This window comes from Lepisosteus platostomus, chromosome 9 (assembly GCF_059453375.1).
Source record: "Lepisosteus platostomus isolate fLepPlt1 chromosome 9, fLepPlt1.hap1, whole genome shotgun sequence".
Lineage (NCBI taxonomy): Eukaryota > Metazoa > Chordata > Actinopteri > Semionotiformes > Lepisosteidae > Lepisosteus > Lepisosteus platostomus.
The window spans coordinates 6,808,122-6,832,148 of NC_142619.1; the positions used below are offsets into that span (position 1 = coordinate 6,808,122).

The window sequence follows — 24,027 nt, forward strand, 5'->3', positions numbered from 1 at the left end:
ATAATACTTAATATAATATGTGTTGTCATTATATTATATATTATTATTATCTTCTTCTTAATAAAGCATCTTTCCAAACCCAAGAACACTGTACGTTGTGAATAAAGAAAAAGATAAAAAGTACGCTAAAAGTAAAAGAAGAAAAACATAATCAAGAGCATACAGGTTTTTACAGATGTATGGTAATCTGACCTTGGTATAAAGGGAATTTTTCAATTTTGGATTTCAAGAGGAGGGTCACCCCATAGCACTGCAGCAACACCAGAAAAGGCATGGTCATCTAATGTCTGTGAGCAGAGGACCAGCCTCAGCTGACCAGAGCCTATGGGGGGGGGGAGTGTAAACATGGAGGAGGTCAGAGATGTATGATGAAGCCAAATTGTTAAGAGCCTTGAAAGTCAGTAAAAAGATCTTATATTGAATACATCACTCTTTAGGCAACCAATGTAGAGACTTAAGTGTAGGAGTGATATGCTGCCAGGGTCTGGTGTGAATTAGCAGTCTAGCTGCTAGTTGTGAACATACTGCAACTTGTTGGGAAGAGAGTTAGGGAGCCCATAGAAATCAAGGCCTGATGTTATAAATGCATGAATCAGACACTTGGACATTGACAGAAAAAATGTCAGGCAATATTTCTAAGGTGAAAGAAAGATGTCATAATCAACTTCTTCGCATGAGTCTCAAAAGACAGGAGAGGATCAAGTGTGACTCCCAGATTCCTAGCTGTGGCTTACAAGTGAATGGAGAAGCCATCCACCATAACTGTGAAGCCCTTGAGTTCTGTTTTTCACTAGTTAGCTTCAGGGGATTTGATGTCACGCAAACAAAAGATACGCGATGGAGGGGGGAGACCAGAAAGGGAAGAAGTTTTATCATAAATCTGAATCTCATCTACATAGCAGTAATTTAATATGTAGTAACTGTGTATTTGTAGAATAAATTAGTCCTCTTTAGTCTTCATAGTGGAGTAGATTAATAGCATTTATTGTTGGAAACTGGGCACCAAGGAGGAGGTGTACCAGCAAGTCTTTGAAGAGACAGGGAACTTGTAAGCCCGATTGAGTGTGCCAAGGGTCCTGGAGTAAGAATGGTAAAGGGAAGACTGGCATTGGAGGGGAGAACCTGACTGAGTGTGCCAGGGGTTCCACAGAATGAAAGGAAAGAGTTATATTTTGAAAGGATGAGAAATTGAGAATTTGGGAGATCATCAGAAACTCATCTGTTCCAGCTCTCTCAGTGGAATAGAGGACTGAAGAGTTGTTCAATGTGAGCAGACAAGCTGAAGATCTTTTGGGGACTAATACCTCGGTGACTGGTTTTTGGGACTGAGTGGGCTTCTCCGAAAGAGGATTACCTGATACATCTTCGAAGCCTGAGGGGTTCTACAAGCCACCAGTGTCAGATCACTAAAATGCTCACTCACAATCTGGTGATCATGTTGGTCATTGAGATTTTCTGTGGTTCCTATGAGAAGATGACTTGGAGGTGGTACTTTGATGCTTTGGTTTGATCGGGGGTGGTACTTGGTCCAAAACGTTTGAGAACAATTAATCTCGGTTACATATTTGGGTTCACACCTCCTGAAGGTTTTCTGCTGTATTCTAATTCTACCAAATTATCATAGATACCGTTTTTTGTTGCCACAACTGGAAATAAAGCTGTTCTCAGTCATTCAGATGACATAGTCATCCGCATCATCAATGAAGGTTGACCATGTGCCAGGTTAATCATGAAATTTGTCACTGGTCTTTTATGGCTTTCAATTAAGAATACTTACTCCTGGTGAGGGTCATGGTGGTAGCAGGGCAGACCAGACTTCTCTTTCCCCAGCAACAGCCTTCAGTTCCTCCTGGGAGATTTCCAGGTGCACCCAGACCATCTGAAAAATATAATCCCTCCAGCGTGTCTTGGGATGGAATCTGGAGCCTTTTCTTAGAGAAGTGTGCTTGGGAGGAGTCCTCACCTGAGCCTTGAACCACCTCAACTGGATCCTCTTGATCCACAGGAGCAGCGACTCTTTTCCGTAGTCCTCAAAGATGGCTAACGTCCTCACACTGTCACGGAGAGTAAGCCCAGCAGCCCTACAGAGAAACTTAATTTCCGCCACTTGTACCTGCAATCTCATTCTTTCAGTCGCTACCCAATATGTGAGGTGAGGACAATAGGTGAGGATGAGTTCATGGATCGACCAATAAACTGAAAGCTGGGTCACAAAAAGTCACGAACAGAAGAGATAAAACACACACCCATGGCACAGTAATGGTTCCTCTTTCATAGTTGTGAGCAAAAAGTCTGGTTTCTCTACAGAACAATTTGCTGGTCTTTGGACAGGTCTTTGCAGCCTCCTCAACCACTCTTTAAGGCTTTCCCAATAACATATAGAGCACCCTTGTCACCGGTCTTCAGAGGCATACCACGCATACATCAGAATTTACTTTCACATCCATAAACAGCATTCATGTCAGTGCTTGAAGAATACGGTCCCCCAGGGAAAACTTCCCAGCTCGTTATTTCCTAGTGACTGCAAGTTCCTCTCATTTTGTCTTTCAGCATTGGAGGTTTTGGAGTCCTGCTTGTTTCTTATTGGGTGTTATTCCTCATTAAATTTATTTAATTACTTTAACATGCTTCTTGGGAAGGCAAATGTAACTTGTTGAACATATGGTCAACAAAGTTATGCTGTCAATGCAGAATGATGTACTGTTCTTCAATATGTGAGGTCCTATCTGCATTTACTATACAAAGAAAGTGGGCTCAGTGAATATGGATAACGATACAGTACATATTCCCTTCCGTTAACCTAATAGTAAAACAGATTATGTTCAAACAGAATTAGATTATTGTATTTTGAAAGAGTTACCCACTGTAACGTCTGCTTGACACAACTGTGTATTTTGTGCATTTTTTTCTGCAGTTCACTGGCACAAAAATGATGGAAAAAGAATATTTGTTTACCTTGAAACAGTGCAAAACCAGAAAAAGTGTTTAGTTTAAGTCACTATTTTATAATGCCACACAAATGTAGGAAATCAAGAGAGAGCCCTGTTCAAGTGCTGTGCTGAGTCATGGAAGAAAACATTTTCATGAACAGTAGGCAATTTGTCATTTTATTTTATTTACATAATTGTTCAGTAAGCAATAAATGCACTGTACATATATTTTGTGACTGTTTTAAAGCCTAGCAAATCTGGTTTGTTTGTGCTTTCTCCATGACAGCTTTACAGCTATATTTGTCTAGCAATCGACAACAAAAATGATTAAAATTTGTGAGATACCTTTCAACAATTTATATAAGGCAACATTATTTACATCACTTAAAAAACTGTACAAATGACCAAGTGGACATATTTAATTTCTTACCCATTTCTAACAATATTTGCATGCTTATTAGTCATCTAATAATTTATTTCTACATATCCAGAGAGCTTCACTTCTTCACCCTCAGAATTAAAATACATTTTTAGAATGTAATAAAAAATAAGAGATATATTTTCTTGCATCACACATCAGACATTTCACACATGCCTAATGGACTACTAGTGACAAGTGTTTATGTGCTTTTGTGAGAGATGTTTTCACATATCAGTGAAATGCTTCTCTCAGATTTCAGGAATGCTTACTGGTCAACAATTACAGTAAGTAATGCATTGATACTTGTAAAACAGGTTTCTTTATTCCATTTTTAGAGTTTCATTATTCTATGAACAGATTCCTTGTGTATTTGACCGAAGCACTGAATGGGAAAATGAATGGACATATAGACAGATTGAATCTTGGACTTGTTCTTCACTTTTTCTTTTCCAACATTTAATATCATTGCAGTATTTTAAATTGTATTTGTTTTATTCATGGCAATCAACACAAAATACAGAATACCATACTACAGTAATTGTATTATTTGGCCGTTACAATTCTTGGGTCTTGGGACTTTACAAAGTCTTGGGCTTTAGAATTCTGTGCAGACAATGTAGGACAACTGAACTCTTTTAAGCTTTGGTAATTAATTATGACCAGATTCATTTTTGATTTAACATAAATAATAACATAATGACATTAGTAGTCGTAATGGTCAAAGCATTTTGCTTTGTTGTGACCAAGCTCAATGAGAACAGCACTGATGGACTCACTGGTACTTCACTGGTACAGATGAACTCAGAGGAACTGTGTTGTTTCCTTGATCGTCTTGTTCTTTTCTACACAGATTCCTGCTCCATGATCTTGAGCACTGTTGATAAAGACATTATGTAACTGGAACCTAACACCAAGTACATACAAGAGCAGGCTCAGACACACCAAGGTTTAGTGACCTTTTTTGTGTAAACCTCTACCATTTGTGACAGGTCTGTTTTTTGGGGCAAAGTTCATTTAGTCGCTCTGTATAAGACAAAATGCATGAGAATATTTATTCATCAGAATGTTCTACTGAAAATAATGGCAATAAACCCATTAACCATAACTCTCACTGTTCCTATTTATTTACCTGGAATGCTTTATCAGTCTCTGACATGGCTGGTTTGCTATTTTTATTAGTTCAAGCTGAGCCATAAATCAACAGCATAATGTCCTACGACTCATTTTCATTACTATATTGAGTTTTAAGGATGGCATTTTGTTACATTTCTGCCATATGAGCACTGTGATAGCGATAGTGACAGCTTCAAATAACCATAAAAAGAATTGCTGTTTTTTTCAACAGTGCCAAAGTTTTCAGCAGAGTCTAAAGTCTGAAATATTTCAGAGCTGTGAATTTTAACATTCAACTTCCTTATTAGTTCTTCAATTGGATACCTTTCTGGCTCAGTATGAGCTTAACAATTTAGTTAAAACTGTTTTTAATGACTAGTATTATTGAAATCAACCCCCAGGACATCATTACCTTGGAAACAATGAGATCATGATTTTACCAACTGTTTTGTGAAAACAACTCTCTTCATTGACAAAATCACTGGCAAAAAATGGCCTATTCCTTTATTAAATCAAACTTATACCAAGGTTTCATAGGAACACAGGGTTATCTATCTTTTTTGTAAATGATAAAAAATTACCGTTTCCGCAAACTAGGAACTTGAGATGTCATACTAAATTTGCATCTTTAATCTTGTAACAACAACTTTTTTCTTGGTCTCGAGCAAAATATTTTGAACACCCTCCAGAGAAGTTCCCATACCTTCACAAATTTGTAATATATGGCTTTCAGAAATAATTTAAAAAACACGTTTTTTTTTTCAACTATACATTTCAGAATGAAATGTTTAAAATATGCCTCTTCCACATGGGGCATAAGCTAAACATCTGTTAACCACATTCAAGAGACTCTGAGAAAGTTTAATACAATGCCCTATGATAGAAAAAAAACACTTTCAATCCAGTTAGAGATTTTTTTATTTGTCCATTCCTCAGAAAGACAGAAAGAAAAAGAAAAGAAAAACAAAAATGCAAATCATCTTATTGAGGTGTTCTTTGGTCGCTGTGCAAGTGTTGCTCTTGGAATTCTCTTTAATTAGAAACAGCCTAGTTTCATTTTAAGAGTGTTGCGATTTCACAATTGCTGTTGACGAGGCAGAGTTCTTTGCGCTCATAGTGAAACATACTTTGGAGGAACTGGAGGCTTTCTTCCTTCAGTAGGTGTCACCTGGAGGATTAAACAGCAGCCGTTGAGGAGGGAGGCCCAGTGTGATCATTGGCCATCATCAAAAGTGCATCCCATACGCTTCATAACTGACAACCTGGAGCTGACTGGAGTACTGGGCTTCTGTAGTAGCTCTGGCTGTGGCTTGAACTGCTCCATCAAGATCTTCAGGATGTCCTCTACCTTCTGGTCCATCTGTGTGACCTTATTAAAAAAAAAACAATCTGTAACTACATACCGTACATTTATGATATGTATAGAAGCTTAAAAAGTCCTGAAGCTAGAGGAAAATGCTGTAATCATTGCAACTATTATACTTATAAGTATACTGAAATAGCCTTCGATGTTACAACTTTCTAGATGGCTTATTTATTATTAGGTTTCCAAGCAGTGCCAACCGTTGATTTTAAGGATTTTATTTTATTACTTTTGAAACAGCTCGTTTCATACTAAGCAGGCATTCTGGAACACACAAGCCATTACATTCTTGATATAAAATAATAATTATCCTTATGCTTAAATAACACTTGTCTGGACACTCCACTCAAGGAGCTCTACAAGTAAATGGGACTCTCCTCCACTACCGCCACTGTGTAGCCCCACCTGGATAATGGAGACAGCAGCCATAGTGTGCCAGTACACTCACCACACAACAGCTATCAGTGGGGAGGAGAACACAGTGACGAAGCCAGTTCATAGATGGACATTATTAGGAGGCCATGATTGAAAAAGGCCAGGGGGAAATTTGGCCAGGACTCCTGTGTAACACCCCCGACTCTTTTCGAGAAACGCCCTGTGGTCTTTAATGACGTCAGTTTTACGTCTCATCCGAAGAACGATGGCTTTTTACAGTATAGTATTGGGTCCTATAACAGTGGCCTTGCAACATATTGGATATCCTTTTCAAAACTATGTGAAATGCAAACTGCAAACAAAAACTATCTGGCTAATAAATTCCAAACTTATTAGGCATTATTCTTGTGACCTCATAACAGCATTATGGTAAAACGGAGGTTCAAAATTCAAACTACCACTGTCTTGGGACCTGTTACATCAGTTGTACTGAAACCTCACATCGTTTGCTGATCTTCAGCCAGCTTCAGCCTTCAGGACTATATAATTGCACATGGCAGTCACATTTCAAACTGCAAAGTGATGTAATGCCAAATTTAACAGGCAGTGTCTTTATCATAAAAGGGTACAATGTTCAACGATTATTGTCTCGCATTACAAAAGGATGGCAAAACAACATTTTGCTAGCCATACTTAAAATTTACAGTTATCTTCTTTGGAGGGAGAGCATGGTGGCACAGTGGCTAGCATTGCTGCCTTGCAGTGCTAGAGTCCAAGGTTCAAGTCTTGGGCTGCTGTGTGAACTTTGAATGTTCTCCTTTTGTTCATATGGGTTTCCTCCACAGTCCAAAGACATACTGTACTGGTTGGTTTAATTAGCTTATGGAAAATATGGCCCCAGTGTCTGTGTGTGCCCTGGGATTGACTGCCATCCTATCTAGTGTGTATCTTGCCTTGCACTTGTCCAGGGCTCTCTGGTAACTTTGTCTTAGATAAACCTGTAAGAAAATGGATGGATGAATAATCTTGGACAAAATGGAATTAAAATATTATACAACGGGGCTCCTGTGTTAATCACATGTTCACCTCAAAGTCCAAAGGTCATTTCTGCTATTCGAATTTGAACGTTAAATTCCAGACAATTTTTTTTATTTTCTTTTGTAACCCTTCCTCTTTGTGCTTTACAAGAAAAAATAATCAAAACAAGCTGCAGGATCTTCAGCAGGCAAATATGTCATTCACTGTGCGTCTCACTAACGCCTACATTTAACTGTAAAATGGAATTGCACGATTTCTCGGCTCTTGAAATGTCAGACAGAATATGAGGTATGAGGTATCACAGTGTAAGATCTTTTACAGTGTTGCTGCATCAGTAGGTACCTAAAGCTGTGTTTTTTAAAAGAAACAAAAAATGTAGACAAATCTAGTTCTGATGAACGTGGACACTGTAATAACTAAGAGTGTCCGTTGAGAGGAAAAATAGTACTTTTTAAGTGATATATGTATTTGAGAATATAATGTGACTGTAGGGGATATACTGTAGATTCTCTGTCCTGTGATGTTAGTAGAGGTAGTGGACTATTATTACATTTACTATTAGATGTAGTATTTATAGTGAGCTTTACTGTAAGAGCAGTGAATGTAGTAGCAAAACTAGGAGACAAGAGAATTTGAAATAATTGCAATTTTTGTCAAAGATTGAATTAAAGGCATATAAGTTGAGAAAATTGGAGAGGCAGAGGAGAAATGCACAGTATGAAAGTCTCAGAGAAAGATCGTTTGAAAATATTAAATTAAATGTGGGTTTAAAGGCTTTAAATAGCCTTTAACATTACAGCTGGAAGAAACCAGTACCATCTTTGAGTGGAAAAAAAAAATTAGGGCATGGTTTTCAAGTTTGTATTGCATGGTGCACAGGGAAACCAAGGGCATTCAACACCCTTGTCATGGCATTTGAACATACAAATCAGATTTGAGCTAGAATTTCTAAATGACCCCTCTGACCTGGGTTAAAATATGACATTACACATTTAGAAAATTTTGTGTCAGTCTACCAGCCCAGTAAAAGCAGCTGATTGAGTACATTTGCAGCTCTTACCAGTGATTAATAGTCAATTTGAACATACAGTAATGGCTGCACTAGGGCATCTAAGAGGAGCAGCAGTAATAACAGGTTTGGTTTGGTTATCGATGACTATGGTTAGGAAAATGGATAGAAGCTTCTTTGTTTTCACTGTTACGCAAGTACTTGGTGTCTGAGTCAGATCTGTCCTATGGTGGAGATCCTAGAGTCAATTCCAGATTGTTTAATTGATCAGGGCATTAATTTAATGTCCAAGTCACTAAAACACTAGTATACAGCAATACAGATTTGCAGCATAACATCTACAGAAAACTGGTTTGGTAGAACACTCCAATCCTCAAAACCCATGCTTAAACCAATCAGGAAGTGGGGAAACATGGCTGTTTGCTTGTTATTTTCCGACAATGAAGTATTGCAGGAAACTAGAGGATTTCCTCCATTTGAGTTTCCATATCAATGGTCATTTCAAGGATGCATGGATCTAAGAGTCCACAAAAGTGCAATTTTTGGATACATCCAAAAGTGCTACTTTTATCACCTAACACTCAACCATAACCTTTTGGCAAAACGGCAAGGATCATAGTCACATATGAGATATTAATTCCTTAAAAGTTGAAGGAGAAGCAGGATTTTCATGTCAATATACGGAAAATGAGAACTGAATGCTCTCCAGTCACCAAGGCAATGATAACTCACAGTGTGCTTTGATTACAATCACTTTCTTTTACCATCAGACATTGGGCTAGCCCAGACAATAAAACAGAAGCTGTTAAAAGAGCTTTGTCTCATAAGGAAAGGACTACAAACAATGTAAAATATTTGCAAAAACCAACAGAGAAACCAACAGAGTGTTATTCAACGAAAATCCGGAGCTACAGCAGTAGTTAAGGAAATATAAAGATCGTCTGTATTTCAGTCTTGTGCTGCCCTGAGTTTGAGTCGATACAGAGTCCTTTCCTCTTTGTAGTCTTTGTAGATGTGTGAAAAGAAATAAAAGAACAAAACAAAACACCTGTACTTCAATGTTTGCATTACAAACTGTCTTAGGTGGGTTAGGCTCTCCAGCAGGTTTCATACACCTTAAAGAAACTTTATGCAGTTATTGGTCTGATTTCATTTGAATGTACCATGCTATATGTACCATATAGCGTTTCATACACCTTAAAGAAACTTTATTCAGTTATTGGTCTGATTTAATTTGAATGTACCATATAGCTGTGAAATATTACGCCTGCAGCAGCATGTACTGTAGACATGTGATAGGAGGACAGGTGAACTGTCAGCTGCTCATAAGCAAATGGCCCAGAGGTTACGTTGCTATGGCAGCCATACTCTCCCACCCCCAACATTCCTTATCTGTCTGCGAACAACAGGACTGGCACATATACTAAATAACCCAGAAAATAACACTTAAACCTAAACCACAATAGTTGTGTAACTGTAATTTATTACTAATCAAACACTACAGTCTCAACAGATGTCTTGGTAATACTGGCTAGCTTCATCTGACTATGCAAAATAAGAAAATATAGCATTGCATACTGTGATTGATCTGGGAGAGGCAGAAGTCAATGAATGCCTTATCAAAAATCCTTAACACCCCGAAACCATCATTACCAGCAATATGAAATAAAGCAGAAATCTCCATTTCCTGGCTTGCTTTCAGGTGCTTTTACATCCTGAAATTCAGTGTTTAAGCATTTAGAGGAAACACCTTTTGTGAGGTCTCCACCTAAGTGCCACTAAGTGCCCAGCCCTTCGTGAATATTAGCACACTGATGATGACATGAAATAATGAATATTTATGCCAAGTGTTTAGGTCCAGAATTAAAGTTATCTAGGGAAAGTCTTTAGGCACACAGATTAACCCAGAGTAGAGATATAGCGTTCAATCAAATAACGCGATGGCATGCCTTTCTTCAGTATTTAAACACCACAGCCTAAAATGCTTGTATTTCATGGCACTGTGTATATTGTAACACCCTACTCGCTGCGGTATCTCAATCCACATTGAACAAACTTCAGTAGGTCCAGTATGGCAGCCAGTATCCCAATCAGGTCTAGTGCAGGTGATCACATTACTCCTGTCCTGGAGTGCTTGCACTGGCTTCCTATCGGGTTTCATTTCAATTTCAAAATCCTCATGCTCACCTATAAGGCTCTACATGGCTCGGGACCTCAGTACCTGTCTGAGTTACTATTGTCCTACTCCTGACCTCACAACCTTTGTTCATCTTAATGTGGTCTCCTGTCTGTCCTCCAAGCCCATCTACACTCCACTGTTGATAGGGCTTTCTGCTGTTATTTCCTGGTACTCTGGAATTCTATCCCTAAGGATATTATATAGGCACCTTTCCTGAGCGCTTTCAAATCAGGACTTAAAATCTCCTGATTTTGAGTTGAAAGGGCTTTAATTTAACTGTTTCTGAGTCTGCCCCTTTGTTTTCCTTCCGTGTTCAAACCCTCACTGTAACTGTTTAATTCTGCTACCTCCTCCCACTGTGTATTTTTTTCCTGTAAAGTGCTTTGTGAAGCCCCGTTTTGAAGGCTCTATATAAAAATGAAGTTTTAATTTATAACTAATTTTAGCTTTTGTTCTATTGTATAGTGTTTGTTTTATTGTGTAGTGCCCCTAGATGTAACATGAAAAGCTCCATAATAAACAGTAGAGGTGATTATTGCAGTCAGCTGTTGAGATTGTTTTGACTTTTTAGTTTGTTGGGCGATCTGCTGTATGTGGCTTCGAGAAAGATTATAAATATGCTAGATTTATTGATTTATAATTAAGAAAACATTGTCAGAAAAGATCGCCGCTGACTCTGAGCAGCTTCTTTGTGTATAATGGACTTTAACTACATCTCTGTACTGTCCTCAAGGGGTTTTGGCAAAGATCAACCTTACCAAACATGCTTTTCAGCATTTCTATTGCATGCATGTTTGAATGTCAATGAAATGAGAAGGACAATAACGATGATGGCAGTGAACACATTTTAAAATTGGATCTATTTATTTGCACACTTCAGTCCCGAAACAAAAGAAACTCTTGGTTTAATCCTCAGCAAAATAGTGCACTACCTCAATTAGTCACATTGCCTGGAAGTAGAACTAATTTCTCAATTTTCTGCTTGCATTTGAAATTGAGTTGAACAGTTCACTTAAACCTCAATGGGAGATTTTTTGCTTTGGGGATTGCCAGCATAATTTGTAAAACTACTACAGTAGTTAGCTGCAGTACTTCGATTGGCTTCTTTTTTTAAAATCATGTCGTTGTTGATATCTTTTTACACAGATGTTAAGTATACAGTATAAGAAGAATGACTGTATCTTTTGGTGTAGTGTCATTTCCCACTAGGCTTCCTCTCACAAACAAAACTATGCCAAACATCAGTACAAAATATAATACGTGTGTAATAACACACTGATGTGCTGCAGGCCTGGATCTGGGTCTGGTAGACACAGTTAGGATTTTAGAAAAGCTGAGGTTCAAACTGTGAAAAGCCACTGAGGAAGACAGTGTTACAGGCCCACTTTGGAGTGCCAAAAGCTGTACTTTGGCTTCTGCTGCTTTATTTTTGTACTCTACCTGCAGTCTGTGCAGTGTCCCAGAAGGAGCTGGAATCTAGTCACAAAACACCCCAGTGTAGTACTATTAGGTGAGGATACCAGTGGAGGTATAAGGCCTTTTCCTTGGATGTAAAACTGGGAACAAATTTATGGTCATTGTTATGGACAACCGTGACACATTTCCAGAGGTACAGTATAGGTTCTTCTAGACCTGAGTGCACTGCTTACTTCAGTGTCTCAGAGAAACTCCACAGTGACCTGGCCTGGAATTACAGAATTATATATCTGCTCACAAGACAAATAAAATGACTTCTTGAGGTAGGTTTTGATTGATGTATCCATCTTTAATCAGAAAGCAGCTTATTCCAATAGTCACAGTGACTTGCAGCCTGCGTTACAAGGGCTCCACATAGAAGGTGTCCCAGTACAGGCTTGAAACCCAAGCCTCAGGATCTGTGAGGAAGCCCAACATTGTCATGCTGTCCTGAGGTTTTTAATGTTAAAAAATCAAACTTTTCTTTCTAGTATTCTGAAATTAAGGTACAGTGTGCAAAAAAATGAAATAAATGAAAATGCTAAGTTGGAAGACTTCTGGAATGATGTATCACCACTGTATTTAGAATATGCATTATGGGATTTTCTGTCTATAAATCTGATATTCACATCAAAAATAATTAATTGGAACCACTGAAGATTCCATTATACCAACAAACAATTATGACTACATACAATATGAGTTATAAAGGTTGTGGCTGGGATTTGCTGTTTGCATGATTCACACTGCCATCTGTTGGAAGTCATGAATGTGGAATTATTTTGGGTGAGGGTATTTTATAGCTTCGATTAACGCATTTTAAAAGTATGATTGCTGTCGTTCAAAGCTTGCAAAGGGATGTCAATTCAGACCAATTTAACTTTTTGTTGCATGTGACGTTAGTATACGTGAGAAAATTATTCAAAGTTACTTTTTTAGTTAAAACACTGGGATCTTTGAGTTTAGAAAAATATAGGTAAACTGATTATTCCCATTTAAAAAGTATTAGAAGAAATTCAATAAAAACAATAATCTGAATTTCCTGATGACTATTTGGCAAGCAATGATACCTACACACCTAAATCCCAATTAACTAGCCTACTTTGAACAAATGAAGGTCCAGCATTAAAGTCAGAGCATTATTTTTTAAGAATCTTATGTTCGTCTGCATTTAAAATTGCTTACAGCTAACTCATGTTTTATTATTATTTTCCAAATTCCTCACCCTGAAAAGGGCTGTGATGGAATTGTGCACTTTATGAACTCAAGCAGCATGATTCCGTTCTACAGGTGATCATTTCGGAATTTTTTTTCTGACATTATATTCTCATTTGTCCCGTGAAACGTACTATTGAAAATTAGTTTACCCTCCTGTCAGCTGCCCTTCCTTTTTATGGGAAGCACTGGTGATTCAGGTCAGGTGAGTGGAATGTCGTCTGACTATTACTTCTTATTGTTTTGGTTTCCCTTTGTGTAAAAGTGAGTATCCCAGCATTCCAAAACAATAGACAATGTACAATGTACTCCATGCACTTAGTAGCCTAGAAAAAAAAACATCTCACACAATAGCTATATGGGAAATTCACTCTTTTAATTTAGAATTTTCAAAGGGAACATTTTGTAAGGCTCTAAAATAAGGTCTTTGGTTAGTAAAAGAGCAGTGGTTTCCTTTTTATGAAAAGGAAAAGCACTAACGACACTAAAACATCTGCTGGCCCTTTTGCTTAGCTGTAGTAAAGACAAAGTGGAGGTCTTTAATGCACGGTGCTCTTGGGAGCCCAGAAACAGTGAAAATGTTTTAGGAGTGCAAGCCAAGACTACATTAGAATGCCATTAAAATAGAATTTCGTGCTCCAAACTAATGGATTCAGGCTTGGTGTGTATATTCTGATCCAGTGAAGGAGAGTGTAGTAAACACATATCCACATGGCTGACGTTTTTGGCTTGTAATTTGACTTAAAACTTGCAACACATGGGATTGGATTCTTATTTTTGAATCATCTCTCCCCAGAAGACTTGATTCAGTTTAAAATTGGCAGATACAATATGCTCTTTGTATTTGCAAAGGGAAAAAAGGGGAGGGGGTATGTTTTAGAGAGTAGAAAACCAACCAAGAGCACCTGACACACATGATAAGTATCAAGGACCACGTGCCATTAAACTGTAGCCAAAGCCTGGCTCCTTTGTAGCACACCACATCTTTCCAATCTCTGTAAGTGGGTGTGTGTTGAAAGTGCCTTTTGTTTCGTAGCAAGTTTCAGAAGGAGCTTCAATACTGTGGGGTTCCGCAGTACTACTTGTGAAGCACTGTTGGAGAGCATGCTCAATTTCACTAAAACATTAGACAAACAAATAATCAAAACAGTTTTTTTTTCTTCTTTATAGTGGCAACTCAGAGTTTTGTTGACCAAAAGAAAAGGACATACTTAGGACCCAGTAAGGGATTTTCATAGTACATGCAGAATTTATTTATTTAAGCTTATGGTTTGTCAAAGTTATTTTGAATGGCCTATGTGGTGTAAAAAACAACAACAAAAGCATGCGAGTGACAACTGTGCTAAATTATACCCATGACACAGAGCTGGTTACTGTCTTAAAAAACGCTTTCAACCATCATAGTTCAAAGGCAGGAGAACAGAAGACAGAATTGTTTCTTTAAAATATTTGAAGGCAGAAATGTAACTTTGTGAAAATGTTTCCTTAAGGAAAGAATACGCATTTAAAAAAAAAAAACTTTTGACAAATGATTACAGCATTTTACAGTTATACTGTATGTATTATAACCCAGTGAAACCAAAAATAAACTACAGTGAACACAGGAGTTAAAAGATGTCATATGACATTAAATATATTAGATCTATAATTTATTTTTTATTGTGTTTTAAAGCTTGTGGAACTTTTGGCTTCTCATTATTAGTTTCCTTCAAAGTTGTTGGTGATTCAATATTGGCAAATTGTATGCAATGAATGTTTTCCTGGCCTTACACACTCATTTAAAATCCTCTTGGTTTGAAATTTGAAGAGAGACACTGACTGCTTCTGAAAGTGAATTACGGATTCCTGAATAAAACCCACAAGAAAGAGTGGCCAAACCATCAGAAAACAGTTATTTAAAGTTTTGTTTCAAGGATTAGTCTCTCTCTCAAATGTTCTATAAGTTTCAAATGAAGGATGAAAGTTAAATCTGACAACACATTGTAGCGTTTATCCCCGACCTAAGGAACACAGTAATAAGTGAATTTCACAACTTTCTTTTGATTCTTTTTTAATATCATAGCTTGTATGGGTGATCACAGAGATTATGTGATTCAAGTACCTTGCAGTTATATACAATACTTTACGCAGAAACCATTTTAACTCTTCACTTACCCACTGAAAAAGTGTCTTAATTTTAATTCACAAAGAATACAAGAAGGCACTGATGAATCTGTTTAAGAAAAGCTAAATAAATGTTCCATTTGTCAACTTAACTACTCCCTCAATGCACTGCAAGGTGTCAGTTCACTGTCTTGACATGCAAGCCACAGCTGCACTCCGAACGTAGGCAGTGGCCTACCTAAGTTCTGAGCCTGAACTGAGCCGAGGGTTTGACTGACAGATATCACATCTGGCAGCACACAGCAAACCATAAATGGTTAAGTCTCCTTTGTTGTTTGTCATCAGTTTTTTTTTTTTGCACAAGAGCTTATAGCTCCTTGTGACAATAATATCTTCCTGCCTTTCTTGGTAACAGTGAGCTTAAGCAGAAAGAATTGTGGGCTTCAGAGTCACTCTGAAGACTTGAAAACAAGCAGGGGGTCAACCACTTTTCTTGGTTTTCAAAGGGTCTGGAAATAACAGCCAGTTGCCTTTTCAACATTTGTTTCAGTAACAGCTGTGGCTCCCTCTTTTCTTTAATCATTCACAACATCCATCCATGCATTTTCCATGCATTTCCTAACTGCTCTCTGAAATAGGGTCGCAGGGGAGCACGGATATACCTATATCAGTAGGCAAAGAGTGCAAGGCAGGATATACCCTGGATGGGACGCCAGTCCATTGCAGGACACGCACAGGACATAAAAATACACACACTCATACCGGGGCTAATTTTCTTAGAAGCCAATTAATCTTATAGTATGTCTTTGGACTGTGGGAGGAAACCAGAGCACCTGCCAGAAATCCACACAAACATGGAGAGAAAACATACAAGCTCCAGGAACAAAGCCACCCACTGTGAGCCAGCAATACTGACCACTATGTCACCCCACCTCCACATTTACAACATTATGGATGTAAATTCAAAAGAAGAGTAGGACGAGTTCCTTTTCAGACAGGAGAACTAGCAGATAGAGCTCACGAGACTTATATCTTTCCCTTGTCCTCATATTATGTTGCTCCTGCTCTATTTTAACAGGATGGCTGCAAATTGTATTTACAGTATAAATGAAATTTACAGTTTATTTACAGTTCCAAATGAAAATCCCCACTTTCTTTCAGAGCTACAATAAAAGAGCAGAAGGACAATCCTGTGAAATTGAAATGAGAACCCATCACGCACAGTTCGTATTGCCGAAAACTGAAAGTAAGGGGGATGGGTAAGTTTTATTTTTAAATACATTTTCTGGTTATTTTTTAAAAATGTAGCGTTACAGTGGTTGAAAAAGTCTGAAAAGGCAGAAGAAGAGGATTCAATGTCTGGTGATGGCCAGGGATGTTCTTTATTTGTAAATGTTCAAAGAAAACTGGCAGACACTGGGAGCTCCACCATTTCTGAAAAGACCATTAGTGGTTGCCTGTCCAACAGGAGTGCCATTATAAAACTGTTTTTCTTGTTCCAGCTGTTCACTGACATTTGTTTCCATCCACCTCGGGTGGCTAGGGCTGTCCTTGTATGATATGTTATGTTTTTACCAACTACATGTGTATGTTAGATTTTTCTCCCACCCTTCCTGATTCTAAATTAAGGGCTGGTTAAAAGAAAACGATTTTGTGTTGTTGCACTGTATATGTTTTTGTCAAACGGAAGACAGGAGTGGAGACTAACTAAAATGCTCCAAATGTCTTTTACAAAGATGTAGTTGCTACAAAATATACCAATTTTGTGCACATAGAGCTCACAGATAATTATTTTTACGTAGAAACTAAAGGGGTTTTATCTAAAGGCTTTGTCATCAGTTGAACTAGCTATTGGTTAGAACTTTGAAATATATTATTTAGAAGCCATTTCACTATGGAAACTTTATACTATGTCCAGGCTATGATTCAGAAAAACTAGTTCTGTTTGTTACACAAATTTTAAATTGAAATAAATGCTGCTTAGAAATTGTTTAAGGTTGGAAAGTTTAGTTTTTTTATTTAGATTATTCCTCAAATTATCAATGTTTTTGTCAATGTTTTTCTAAGACATTTACATTGTTTCCACAATGTTATCCTTCGCTCCTGATTCGAATGTTTCACCATACAGTCAGTGATTTATGCTGCCTTCTACTGTGATTATTTGTGAGACTGGGGTGATATTCAAGTAAGCTTTTATATGTTGGGTATAGGAAATGTCCAATTCTCATTATTTAAAAAACATATTTCATAATGGTTACTTGTGGCTGGGAGACTTCAGTACTGGCATTCTTTCCCAGAGGCACTCAGTGAAGACTGAAAGTAAAAACTGTCCCATCAATCCATCCATTTTCTAACCACGTCTTCCAATTCAGGGTCGCAATTTAGCTGGAGCCTATCAAGGCAAGCAATTGGACCATGACAGGATACACTCTGGAGAGGACGTCAGTCCATCACAGAGCACACACACCCTTCCACTGATGGCCAGTTTTCTCAGTAGCCAATGAACCTACCAGCATGTTCATGGACTGTGGGAGGAAACCAGAGCACTTGGAAGAAACCCACTGAAACACAGGAAGAACACAGAAACTCCATACAGATAGCATCCCAGGTCAGGAACTCAGGGCCCCTGCGGATCTGGAATCACTGGGCCAGCCATAAAAGCTGATACCTGACACAGTCTCACAAGCACTTTCAGTCATGTCCTTACAATAGGGACGTGTTGTTCTCTCCTGGTCAATATGGGACTTAGAATGAACAGGTGCATAACATTTCAAAATGAAATGTAATTATTAAATGAAATGAAAACAATTAGTCTTCAGTTCCTGATTTCTAGTACAGAGTGGATTTAGATTCATTTTTCCAATGCTGAACGTAAGACAAACACACGCTCCAACAACCACAAAGGACCTAATATGCAATGAATGGAAAACCTGCTTTGCAAGATTTATTGCATCACAATTAATTGTTTTTTGGAATTCAAATATCAATGCTTCAATTCATTTTCAGTAATTTAATAAGAAAAATATGATGTTTAGTTTCAGATACATCTTCCATTACAACATTTTGTTGAAGCCAGATGTTCGTGCTACCATTTCATTTTACCGATAAATGAAAACATGGTTTTAACGACTGCCACTCCTGCTGATGTCTTTAGTGAGCCCGAGATCTGCCTGAAACACAAGGTGTTTGCCATAATTTCCAGCGAATACCAAATACTGTTTATGTCAGTACTACAAATTTCCCCAAAATAAATTCATTTTGCAAAAGAATTACACTTTTCAATGACATCTTTGTTTAACATTTTGATCCAGAAGCAAATCATGCACAAGATACATTCTGCCTGCAGCTATCAGCTGCTCCAAGCATATCTATGCTGCTGATGAAATTCCAAGACCGCACGACACTAATCTCTGTGCCAGGGCATGCGTGCCAGCTGATCCTTCCTGATTGGAGACTGCCATTTCCTAAGAAGCATTAAATCAAATAAAGCCTGTTTTATGTTATATCGCCTTGGACACACAGCTGTGGAAGGGAAAATTGACTTCTTGCTGGCTAGGCGGTGTTCTGTTTCCAAATATAGGTACATAAGCTACATGGCATCACTATGTCTTTGGGTGTGTGTGGATGAATATGACAATGCACACTCCTCACTCCTTAGTTTGATTTGGATAAGTGCAATTTCAGTTTAACCTCCCATCACCAGCCCACAAGGAAGAAAGGAGAAAGAAAAACTATCTGACCCTATGAAATGCACCTACGGTGCTCAAGAGAAGCACAGGTTTTGTCAGGCTGAGGAAATTCTGAAAACGACAGTCTTAAGTGGTGATACTCACTCATAGGTCTGGAAAGCCAACCCCAGCAAGAGTTTTAAACAATTTAGCATCCTAAACAGATCCAAGTCAGAAGATGTTTTTAACTAAGATTATTTGCTCACAGTTGACTTAATAAAGTTGTCACTTTATTGGAATAAAAACCAGTAGACCTTGTGGTGCTCTAGGACCAGACCTTTTGGAGACAACAGAGTTTTCAATCTGTTGGAAATTTGTGATTCCAAAAAGGCTCAAATGGTATACATGCTTGCTTCAAGCAGAGCTTTAGCACCATAACCTGGACAGCTCACTTTGACCAGGATATACCTGCAAGAGATTCATTGTACTTTGGAGGGAGACGTCACTTCATATGTTTCAGATGGCAAGCCATATGAGCAACTATCTGAGTCCTTGGGTGCTCTGAGAAGCATGTGAGCCATATTATAGTAATAGAGCATGCAGGAGATCATTTAGACACATGCAGCAGCCTGTGTACAATATTGTGAATATGAATACATTTCAAATGGAGTCTACAGAACCTGATTCTGTCAAAGGTGTTATTCATCATGACAAACCAATTTTGCTTATTTTATTTGAAATCCCATAGGCGACTATTCTTCTCTGATAATTCATAAACCCACACATTTCTACCACAGATACATGTTGTAGCCCATACTATACAGTATATGACACTTGACATTTTATGGGCTCATGGTGACCATTTGTTCTCAATCTAGAAAGCTATGTTTGATCAGTCCATAATGAAAGTAAAAAACAGTCATGGTTGCTATGGAGGACAAATAGGAATACTCAACTTTGAAATCTTCTCATAACTTTTCACAGAGTGAGCATAAGATCACAGTAATTGAAAATATTTTCCTATAACCTTTGATTTCACTCAAAGGTCACGTGCCAAACCGGGTCATATAGCCTTATAAGGCGCAAAAATGTCAGCACTACTCTGGAATATGCTTAGGAACACATACATATCCAATGCAAAAATGATCTTGTGCATGACCTTTGACCTCACCTGAAGGTGAAATGTAAAACAGAAATACAGTACCTATAGAAAGTCTACACCCCCTTAACCAAAAAAGGTTAATGTTCTGGAGTGGCCCAGTCAAAGCCTTGACCTCAATCCAATTGAGCATCTGTGGAGTGACTTAAAAATTGCTGTTCACAAATGGACCCCCATCAAACTTGATGTGCAACACTGATACTTACCCTCACAGCTGTAACTGCTGCCAAAGGTGATCTTACCGAGTATTAACTCTGGGGCGGTGAATACTTATGCATTCAATTATTTTTAATTAATTTAGTAAAATGTCTGGATTTTTTTTTCTTTGACATTATAGAGTACTTTGTGTGGATGAGTGGCAAACATTCTCAGTTCAATACATCATGGCTCCATGCTGTAACACAATAAAATGTGAAAAAGTCCAAGGGGGGTGTAGACGTTCTATGGGCACTGTATAGCTCATTACAGAGTGCCGACATATTCTGGTTGTTGTGAAATGCAGGCATGATATTATTTTCAGTTTGTAGGGTCTGAGTCTTCATATTTTGCAGCCAGATAAACCCAAAACCTGTTACATACAAAATATGCAAAGCATTCATACTTGAAGTTGAAGACTTTTTGGTATATGCTGAAAAATACATTTTTTTAAACTAATTTTACTATTTATGGTTTTACTCAGCTGTGCAGAAACAAGTATACGCAGTCAGATGTCAGTCAGATGTCAGTTATATTCTTGAGTTGTAACTCAACAGCTCAACAGCCAAAACACTTTCGTGTTCGTCTTTCTACTCTGTAGAATGGAATTAACCTAGACTTGATCCTTCTTTTCGGAATGGAATTAATCTTTATTTGTTCCTTTGCAGCCAGCAAACGCTGACACAGCTCCCCGACTTGAGCCTGCTTAAGTTGATTGTAATTTAGAGCAATGTAAAACAATTTTTGAGCAAGAAGGTTTTAGTAATTTCATGCTTATTAAAATCCCGAGAGCAATGTGCCATGGAAAATGTTATTCATAAAATACATGTGCCACACATTAAAAATAAGCACATACATTTTTTGCTGCAGACGTGTACCTTGAGTCCAATAGGGAAAATGCTGCACAAAATCTGTTTTATAGTATCTGCCATGTAGACAACTAGTTTTAATAAAACGTATGTTCAGTTAGGCACAGGAAATCTATCCAAGACCTTCAGCTTTTGCCACTAAGATAATGAAACAGTTCTTTGGCCTGATAGATTTTAAAGTCAGCGTATTTCCACTGGCCTCCAGTGTTAAAATCTGGAAATTTACCCTTTTGATTAAACATGTAAAGATAACATAAGTTTACCAGTCATATTTGAAAAATAAATCATGTTTTTTTTACAGGGAAACTAGCAATTGATTTATAAGGAATAAAGCCTCAAACAGGCTGAATGCTGCTGTAGATGGGGTTGGGATTAATCAGACTCCTGTGTTCCTGGCCAGAGAGTGACTCCTGACATTTCGCGGACACCTGCTGACTCTTATTCCTGATGTCCACTGCTCCATTCAGTGCCTACCCTCCTGTTAGCTCAGTGGGGCTTGGAGTATAAAAAGATCAATAGACGGGCACATCACAGGAGCCTGTTGGTCCCGTCTTTATTTTCTATATGTGGGTAAAGAGGTTGAGCTGGGAGCCAAGAAGGAAAGAAACAATACTTTGATAGATAGTTCAGGTGGGCGGCTGTGTCAGCATGCGTAGGCTGCAAAGGAACAAGTAATAGGTTTATCCCATGCTGAAAAGAGAAGAAAGAAAACACAACGTTTCTTTGATAGATATATCATTTGATAGATAGCATTTGATAGATATATATGTACAAATGCTTGTTCCAAATGGGAACTGAATTACAACAGAATGTGATGTTTTTCGAAACTCAGCAAGTTGCTGGTTAGTACAGGTTTAGGTGAGACTGGATAATACCATCCATTTTCTAACTGCATGTTCCAATTCAGGGTCACGGGGGAGCTGGAGCTAGTAATTAGTGGAAGGTGGAATACACCCTTGACATGGATGCCTATCCATCACAGGGCAGATACAAAACACAGGCACACACTCACACCAGGGCCAATTAACCTATATCAGTATGTTTTTTAGATCGTGGGAAACTGGAGCCCTCAGAGGAAACCCACATGAACACAGGAATAACATACAAACTCCACACAGATAGTAGGCCAGGAACTGAGCCCAGCGCCCCTGCACTGAGAAGCAGTAATGCTGACTACTCTGTCACTGTGCCGCCTGACTGGATAACATATTCAATTTATTCATGCTATGGATTTTGAAAGACCAACCTTGAGTCTGAAGACATTAATAGCAACTCTTTGTTCTGAGGACTACAAATACCATCCTCTTAATAATCTTTTTTCTTCCACGCATTGGCAACTTCAATTCTTTGAGTAATGACTATTGGATTGCTGGAGTGCCTACATGAAAGTATACAGACATAACAAGCCATACAGGCATAATGTCATGTTTTAAATTGTTGTGCTGGGGTTGAGATTACTGTTTCTGTTTTCCAGCAAGTAAAGCTTTAATCACTTTGAAAAAGGAAAGCATTATTTTGGTAATAAAATCAGGTATCTTGCTTCTTTATCAAAGTAAAAAATGTTTAGAGGTATAGCATTTCTTGATGTGTCAAAAGCTGGCCTGAAATAACTACTAACTATACTATCAATTTACTATCTGTCAAAATTGTTGGAGCACCTAAAAACGTTACAGAAACATAAACAAAGGATGAAATCTTCACATATTCACATATGCTTCATACAAACATTAACCACCCCTTTCATCTGAAACCTGATTCATCCTGTTACCAGTTTTAATGGATTGTACATTTCCATTTCAGGGAGAAGATAGGAACTGTTTCAGAGCAAAATAAGACAGGAGAGCCACATGAAAACCAGGGACAAGGCAACAGCTGTGAACTGATGTCGCTTTGAAATGAAGAGTGTGTATGTGGTACAGACCCTTGTGCTAGGTTACCTTTCATAACTTTCCATAATTCCTGACCTGATAGAGTGCAAACACCAGCAAATTAGTTTAAAATGCTAACAACCAATCAAAATACACAAAATCACAGGAAAACTAAGTTGTTGGTACGCAACCTTGTCATTATACTACAGGTCAAATTCTCTTATATACTGTATGTTAACAACTAACATTTAAAAACTGTGGGAACAAATGCTGTGTAGCTTAACCACGTCATGTTAGTGTAAATGTAAGGTTCCAAAATACATACTCTTTAGCAAGAGCACAAAATTACCAAGAAACACACATGCTAGGAAGCTATTAAATATAGTGTAGAAGCAAAATGCACATTTTAAATGCTCTGTACTACTGAAGAGAGGAAAAGTGACAAGTAAAGGATAGTATGCTACAGGTCTGTAGGTAAAAGTGGCAAAAGTTAATTACATATGCCACAATTTGTAACAACACTATTGCTGTATTTTATAAACCATGGCCTTTTTTTAAAGTTAGTGTAGTTAACTTGATAACTTAAATAATTATCTATTCCTTTTTTTAAACCATTTTTGCGGCACATTTTCAGGACCATCTGAACTGATTTTCCATCACACCACTATCTTATTCTGTACATGAACCAGGATGAAGAAAACAAAAGTTTAAATTCAAGCAGTTTTTAGGAAGTAGACTTTTAGCCTAAGACTGACAAGATAGTGCTGATATGTCTATGTTGATGGAAGTATAACAATTCCCTGAGAAACATTCTTTAATACTTCAACTAAACAGCAGAGTATTATATTCTAAAAAAACACAGAGGCAGACACACATAAGAGTCTATGACTAAGTCTCTACAGGAGAATGTCCTTCAACTCAGTACTGAATGACAGTTTGATTTCTTTCAGACAAGGTAAAATGAATCATGAAACTTGATTTTTTCCAGGCTTAAGATGAATAAAATCTAGTTGGATCTTTTCCCTATTAAGAGAGTACAGATGGAAGATGACAGCTGACCCTTCGGC

The 24,027-nt window shown here is 37.8% G+C and overlaps 1 protein-coding gene across 1 annotated transcript in view; it reads right to left on the reverse strand.

Annotated features, from left to right (window-relative positions):
• Positions 1-5,364: 5,364 nt before the first annotated feature.
• The window catches only part of kcnq1.2 (potassium voltage-gated channel, KQT-like subfamily, member 1.2), a 286,806-nt gene continuing 268,143 nt past the window's right edge, over positions 5,365-24,027 (reverse strand). Inside the window, exon 17 of the mRNA XM_088646719.1 lies at positions 5,365-5,833. Coding sequence (XP_088502845.1) covers positions 5,678-5,833 — 156 coding nt within the window. The 3' untranslated portion in view covers positions 5,365-5,677. The remainder of the gene's footprint in view (positions 5,834-24,027) is intronic.